General features: G+C 46.4%; 1 protein-coding gene across 1 annotated transcript in view; it reads right to left on the bottom strand.

Moving 5' to 3' along the window:
- Window positions 1-7,500, bottom strand: part of clstn2a (calsyntenin 2a) — a 170,795-nt gene that overhangs the window by 144,703 nt on the left and 18,592 nt on the right. Inside the window, exon 4 of the mRNA XM_062530630.1 lies at window positions 5,852-5,968. Coding sequence (XP_062386614.1) covers window positions 5,852-5,968 — 117 coding nt within the window. The remainder of the gene's footprint in view (window positions 1-5,851; window positions 5,969-7,500) is intronic.

Genomic DNA, 7,500 nt, shown 5'->3' on the forward strand with positions numbered 1-7,500 from the left:
GAAAGAGAGAAAGGAAGAGAAGGGATTTATGGAGGAAAGCAGCCTGCCATGCCAGTCAAACCTCACAGATGATTCACGCTCCGGGGTTAGCCATGTGTCCGTGGGTGGTGAGCAAAGGATTGGGATCCACGTCAAAAAAAGAGACAAAAAAATAAAAACTTCAACCCCCTGCTTGCTTCCATCGTGCCCTCCAGGGGCTTGTGGCAGCCTACTTCGCCAATGCCAGCTTCTTTTTCTCCCTGTCTTCTTTTCTCCTCCTCGTTCTCCCTGTTTCTTTCCTCTCTCATCTGCTCTTTACTCCCCTCTGTAACTTTATTCATACCATCAGTGTGTCCAAATCTGTGAGGCTACTGCCCAACAAGTGGGAGTCAGTGAGGCAGAGGGAATTAAACATATTTTGATCAGCATGCCAAGTGATGCATGTGCTATATCCACAGATGCAAATTCACATGAAGCGCATACACACATTTTTCTTTTTCATGTTTATCCTAACACACACACACACACACACACACACACACACACACACACACACACACGCATGTACACTATCCCACCTGATTGAGCACAAACATGTGCAAAGAGCTACACTTAGGCCTACTGGAGGGGCCTTGTTGCAGTGACCCACGACTAGATCAAGCTGGAGAAATGGCACTTAACTCCCCACTTGCTTCACATGAGCATTTGGTCACATGCTAACAACATTTCTGCATCAACACACAGCGCTGGTCCAAGACGCCAATCTGTGAAGCCCAGTGAACTGCTCGTACTATTAGGGAGGAATGGCTAGGCTAAGTAATGAAACCCACAAAACTAGCCATGCTAGTATGGCATAGCACTGATGCTACAGTAGTCTGTGAGGTTCACTGCAGGGTTTTTAGCTATGCTAATCAATGAAGTCAACTGAACTAACAGCACCACATAAGCACAATTCAGCAGCTTGGGCTAATAAGGAGTCAATAGAACTATAGGTACACGTATACATTAGCTTGAGAAAGTCAACGTTAAAGTTGCTGCCCGTAAGGCATCCCAGATCATCAGCAACAACTAACAATAGCTGCTTGACCTTCAAAACCACAGACTTTCCTTCCTCCCATTGGCTGTTGACAATTAAACTATGTGTTCCATGCATGCAGTTTGTCATTTGCGTCTCCTTAGTTAAGCAGCTCTTTTGTCATTTCTGTGTAAAAGGTCCTTTATCTGCACTGTGCTGGGTGGAAATCGTGCCACATAGGACTTGTGACATCCCAATGACGTGGTGGCAGAGTACAATGCAAGAGCAGCAGCCGTAAGCAAGCTCACCTCTGGCAGAGAGCTTTTTTTTTATACAGGGTCTGCCGCTCTCAAGAGATATACCAGAGAATACAGATCTGGAGAGTACATCGGATGTCTTGGCCCCAGTCAATACTGCCAGCCTGACTGCTGACAAGAGTCCTGCCTGTGTCTGAGTGTAGGCCTAAATGTATGCATATGAAACAGAAGTAGTCATTGGGCTGGGTCGGCTCTGCCCGTGAGGATGGATTGGTGGACTGTCTTCCGCCCGTGGGAATGAGATACTGTTCTTTTTCAAGGACAGATAGACGGATGGAATGTTTGGATGGATGACAAATGAGAGGAGTGAAAGGAGTTTACTACCTCTGAGCTTTGTGAAGTCGGGTCGTTTTTTGAAATCTCCCGAGTCCGGCAACCGGGGCCCCCAGGTGATGGGTTTTGCCCAACCAGGCAGAAAACTGTACAGCAACTGTAGTACAGTAATTTCCACCGAATCAAAAACAATCGATAAAGGTAATGGTTGGAGTGAGGGGGGGCTCCGTAAATCAAATGACCGTAAGCCCATTTCGCCTCTCAACGGGGGAGCTGGGAACAGGATTACAGGAGCGGGCCAAGGTCAGAGCAAAGGTACAACACTTAACTGTTCCATCCGAGGGGTGTGCACTTTGTTTTCACTTTCGGGCCCAAAGCAGCTTGAACTCCTCTATAGCTACGAGCAGAACTGGGCTTGGTGCAACCAGAGGCGCTGACAGAAGAGCCATGAACGCCACACACTCTCCAGCAGGCGATTTGTCCCGGCTACCCTTGGTGCCAGCAAGGGGGAAAGAAATGATGCTCGTAGCCCCGGCCACACAGCCATAATAATGATATGAGGCAAGCGCTCCAAGGCCGTTATGGAATTTCATGTGTGGAAACCCACTGAACTGGAAACAATGAATATGTAACCCCCGACCAAGAAGTAATGTGTTATTTAAAATGGGGGGAGGGGAGAAGAAGACAGGAAAAAAGAGAATAAAACAATTCAGTGTTGAATTCCACGTTCTTCAAATTCATTTCCCTCGTCTCAGCAGTTGTAGGCTACACTGGGAATGCTCACTGCGTGCAAACAGGGAGGCTCTCAGTTTCGTTTTCCCCAAAATTATTCTCATTTAATGAGATTTTAGCTTCAAACATGACAGTGAACAACACCTCCCTTGCACACGAATGGATTTTTGAAATGTACTTCGGCTGTCACCAAAAAAAAGATTCACTTTTCACTGGGAAAAAAAGAAACAAAAGCTGAGGCAGTCCTCTGTTCAAATCCAACGTTTCAACTTATCACTTCTTAACATCTGCTAGTCTGAACTGACAGCTTCAGAGCGCAGAAGGGAATATAAAAAAAGCTTTTGTTGGCGCTTGTTGGTGGCGTTTTAAAGCTGAAACACTCTTGCACACGAAAGGGACTGCTTTTTAAAAAAGACTGGTGCCAGTCAAGCACTGATGCACAGCGATGGAAACAAAACAACAATCTATCAAATGAGTCAAGTAAAAGCCTTTGTGCCCTGGCATCCCGCGCTACAACAGCTTTGATTTACTTTTAACACGGCTCGCCTCGGCTATGTCAATTTTTAATCTGTCCTCCTCTGATAAGCCTTGACATGGCGCAACAGCAGATTTGTGTACCAGGCTGCGGGGAAAAACACAGACACGACATGCAGGCCAAACATAAAAACTATTCCTCATTTTGAAATAGCATCCCCATATGCTTCCATCTCGAATGCCAAAAGCCTGTATTGAAATTTGACATATGGGACTCCTTAATGGCCAGACGCCAATGAAATCTTGTCAGAGAATGATTGGTCAATCATGGATGCCCGATTCTCCTTTTTTATTTTTTTTGGTAGGAAACATCTCCAAGCCCTCAAGAATGGGAAGATAAATCAAAATGTAATTTTACTTGTGAGCCGTGTGTACATCAGATTGTCATCAAATTGGATTACCTGCTCTCTGAGTCTCAAATCTCTTTTGCCTCCATTACTTCCAATGACTCGTCTACGTTTAGTAAAATATTACCAGACGCAGACATCATTCCCTAAACACATCATACTGATGTCCTGTGTGTGTGTGTGTGTGTGTGTGTGTGTGTGTGTGTGTGTGTGTGTGTGTGTTTTTTCAGTTTTCTCACAAGGCTCACCACCTCTGGCAGTCTGCCCATATTGTGTGTGAATACACCAAGGCTGCACACAAACATACACAAATAATTCAAAATACAGCATAATAACAGCACACATACACACTAAGACAAACAAATGCAAAAACCCCTGGCACTCCGCTCCTTAATTGCGCAAAAATGTCAAGTCAAACGAGGACGTGTTTAAAAACAAGTGCCAAAGCCCCTGGGGTGCCCTTTTCACTATTCCCGTCTGTATCGGTGGACCCACGACGACTCTCCCTCAAGAGCTGTGACACACGGCATCACCGTGGCGATGGCAATTAGGCATGGGTCATTTGCTCCAGGGGGGATGCGCTGATGTCACAAAGGCAGGGCTGGCTGCCATGGGTGCGAGAGGCAGGAACAGCTCTCCCAGGTGACTCCCTTAGTTCTAGTCTTAACTGATGCAACAGTTAGTTAAGAGCCAGCAGAGTAGGATGGCGGGCCGCTGACAGGCAAGGGCGTGCATGCTTAATTACACACACAGCTTGAGGCCTCGCTCATTTCTCTTGAAATCACACTGCGTTTCCCTGAGAGAAGCTGAGGGGGCCGACGCAGGGGATGATCCAGGGTCAACAACCGATGCCCAATTCATAAACCAGTGCCTGTGTATGTGCGTGTGTGTGAGTGAGTGTGTGTGTGTGTGTGTGTGTGTGTGTGTCCATGTCAATTAGTAAATCAAAGTGAAAAAACATGTAAATTATTTATATTTAATCAATGCTTTCTCACTAAAAATAATAATACAGCAAAATCATAGTTCAAATGTACAATAACATTAAATAATTCAGTCTGCATGTGCCTTCCATACATTTGAGTTGTACCACTATCAATGTTGCTGAAAGAGCTTCATACACTGTTTAATTCATCCTGAAATATTATTTCCTAAGTTTTCCAAAAATAGGTGTTCTTAACTATTCCTAATGCAACTAAACAAGTCGTAAAATTCAGAAACATTACTATCAGACCATGTGAACGTTCACTGGAAAGTAATCGGAGCATATTGACAGCCATATGGGCCTTATAAATGCTTGTATGAACAATTTCAGAATCGCATTAGGCACAAGTTGGAATGATCAGAGAACTTATGCCATCACTTAATGACTGTAAAGCAGAAGAGGAATTATCCGATTTCCATCTCCTGCTGAGAGGGGGAAGCTGCTTCACATAACCAGGGGTTGGCCAACAGCTGCTGCCTGATTGCACAGTCTCAAATAGGGGGGAAAAAAACGACGTGGCCACTCAGTCAATTTGCATGGGGAAATGGACGTGGCATTCTGCATTACTCTATGAGTAATAGACTCATCAGTAGAGCTGTTTTTTCCATTAGGCCCACCTCTTCTGAGGCTGATCCAAGTAAACATTTTACATGGTAACATACCAAAGGTGTAAACATCATTTACAAACATATTTGCTATAACACACTGTGCTATACTAGGTATACTTGGACTGTGTGTGTGTGTGTGTGTACAGTATGCGTATGCATGCCTGTTGCATGTGCGTGTACATACAGTATAAGTGTGTATACTACAAACGTTGTATGACTTGAGAAAGCAAATTCTAGTGAGGGTCCTCACCACACATCACAATACAGTGGAAGCACCAGCATGTTCCTCCTCCAGTCACTCCCTGACAATGGCTCTGATCAGTGGGCGCCAGTTTATTTCACATCCACACACACACACACACACACTCACACACCACACACACACACACACACACACACACACACACACACACACACACACACACACACACACACACACACACACACACACACACACACACACACACACACACAATGGCTGAACATTTCTGAAAGGAAGACAAAGAGCTGCTGTGGAAGCGTGAGTCAGAGGTGTCGACTGGGCTCCTGTTACCCATAAGCCTCTGTGTGTGTGTGTGTGTGTGTGTGTGTGTGTGTGTGTGTGTGTGTGTGTGTGTGTGTGTGTGTGTTTGTGTGTCTGTTTTCTGGATGAGAAATGTGACGGTGAACTCAGTTGTGGTTGGATCAATCTGCCGCGGCGACTTTTCAGGGGCCTGTCCATCAGCCTTATCAGCCAAACAAGCTCGCCGCTCCACTAAGTCTACCGCTGGCGTCACACGTACAGCACACAGACATCCACAAACACACACACACACACACACACACACACACACACTTGTTCATCACAGACCCCAGCAGTCGGCAGGATGGCCGGTAAACAAACAGGATTGTGCGCGCCAAAGGCAGTGGCCAGCCCTGAGCAGACCTCTGGCCCCGATCAGAGCCACATGCGGCCCACCCGGCCCGCCTCACCTTGGGGTGCGGAGGCTGTCTGGGACCGCTTATGGCCGGCGCAGCCATCGCTCCTGAGGCGCTCTATTCTCCACAACCCTCGCCAACCTCACCGAGGGGGCCGAGGCGAAGGGCGCCAGCTGATTACTCGCCCCCTCTGCCCGCGACTCCCACCAGTGGCACTGCCACACGGCCCTGGCGCTGGGCTGGCATGGCCAGGGGGAGCTGGGCTGGACGGCAATCAGAGCCCAGTGGGGGTCAGTGTGTGGATCTGTGTGTGTATGCAAAGGGATGAGGAGCAGGCTATATTGATTACATGGGGCCTCGTGGGGTATTGATGCGAGTGTGAGAGTGTGCGTATGGGTCTGTATCAACAGAAAGAAGACAAGTGTGTGTGTGTGTGTGTGTGTGTGTGTGTGTGTGTGTGTGTGTGTGTGTGTGTGTGTGTGTGTGTGTGTGTGTGTGTGTGGTGTGTGTTGGCCTGAGCGGCATGAATAAATCCTCTGAGAAAGGTGTTTAAAATCAGCCAGAGCAGCTACTGAAATCGAAACGCTGAAATACAAGTACAGTACATAGTGTACGGCACAAAACCAGTGTTGGGGTGGAGGTGTCACCACTGCTGATGGGGGGATGAGGTAGACAACAAGCTGAGACACACAGTCAACAGCGCTCCCTGTATCGCTATTCCATTCCATTGCTTTATTTATTTATTCCAGGTACAGCTATTGTTTATACTGGCTCACCCCAGAGGTCAGGGTAAGAGTAAGTTCAAGCACAGAATGAAAAGAATATGTCTTGTGTGCAGTATTTTCTTACCCTCTTTGCCACATTTTGTTCAAGTATGTGTTTGACCTTGTTGAAAGTCTGAATAACTTGAGTAGAAAACTGGCAGCCAACTACTTCAACTACTTCAACTTCTAGTGCTATAGCTACTATTACACTGATCTACTGTACTACTACTGCTACTGCTGCTGCTACTACTACTGCTACTACTACTACTGCTACTGCTGCTGCTACTACTACTGCTACTGCTGCTGCTACTACTACTAGGCCTACTACTGTTACTGCTGCTGCTACTACTACTACTATTACTATCTTCTGTTTTTTATGTTGTTCTTCTGTTTTAATGTTGTACAGTGTCCTTGAGTGTTTTGAAAGGCGCTTTGAAATAAAATGTATTATTATTATTTTATTATTACTACTACTACTATTGCTATACTGCTACTGCTACTGTTACTGCTACTACTACTACCACTACTACTACTACTACTACTACTACTGCTACTACTACTACTGCTGCTACTGCTACTACTACTACTGCTGCTGCTGCTGCTGCTACTACTACTACTACTACTACTGCAAGCATACTCATACTCACACATAGGCTACACACACCTCCTCTCCCTCATCCTCTTCCTCCTTCTCCTACTACTATTACTGCAAGTCTTTACATACACCATCCTCTTCTTCATCATCTTCCTCCTCTTTCTACTACTACTACTGCATACTTTCTGTTGGACTAGGGATATTTTCGGTTCCCTGGGAGATTGGGGTTGAATTTGTTTCGGGATGTTTTTTTTCACTTGGGACAGATAACCATCGTGCGCCACACTCCCCCCCTCCTCTGCTCGACTCAACTGCTCTGCCCTGTCTTGATTGGCTGGTGGTGGGGTGAGGTGTGGGGGGTGGGGTGGGGAGAGGAACCTGGCAGTCACTCTCAGCTGGCTGTGCAGATCTGAAGATAAGAGCGAACGCCAGCCAC

The sequence above is a fragment of the Sardina pilchardus genome, chromosome 2 (genome assembly GCF_963854185.1).
Source record: "Sardina pilchardus chromosome 2, fSarPil1.1, whole genome shotgun sequence".
NCBI classification, from domain to species: domain Eukaryota; kingdom Metazoa; phylum Chordata; class Actinopteri; order Clupeiformes; family Clupeidae; genus Sardina; species Sardina pilchardus.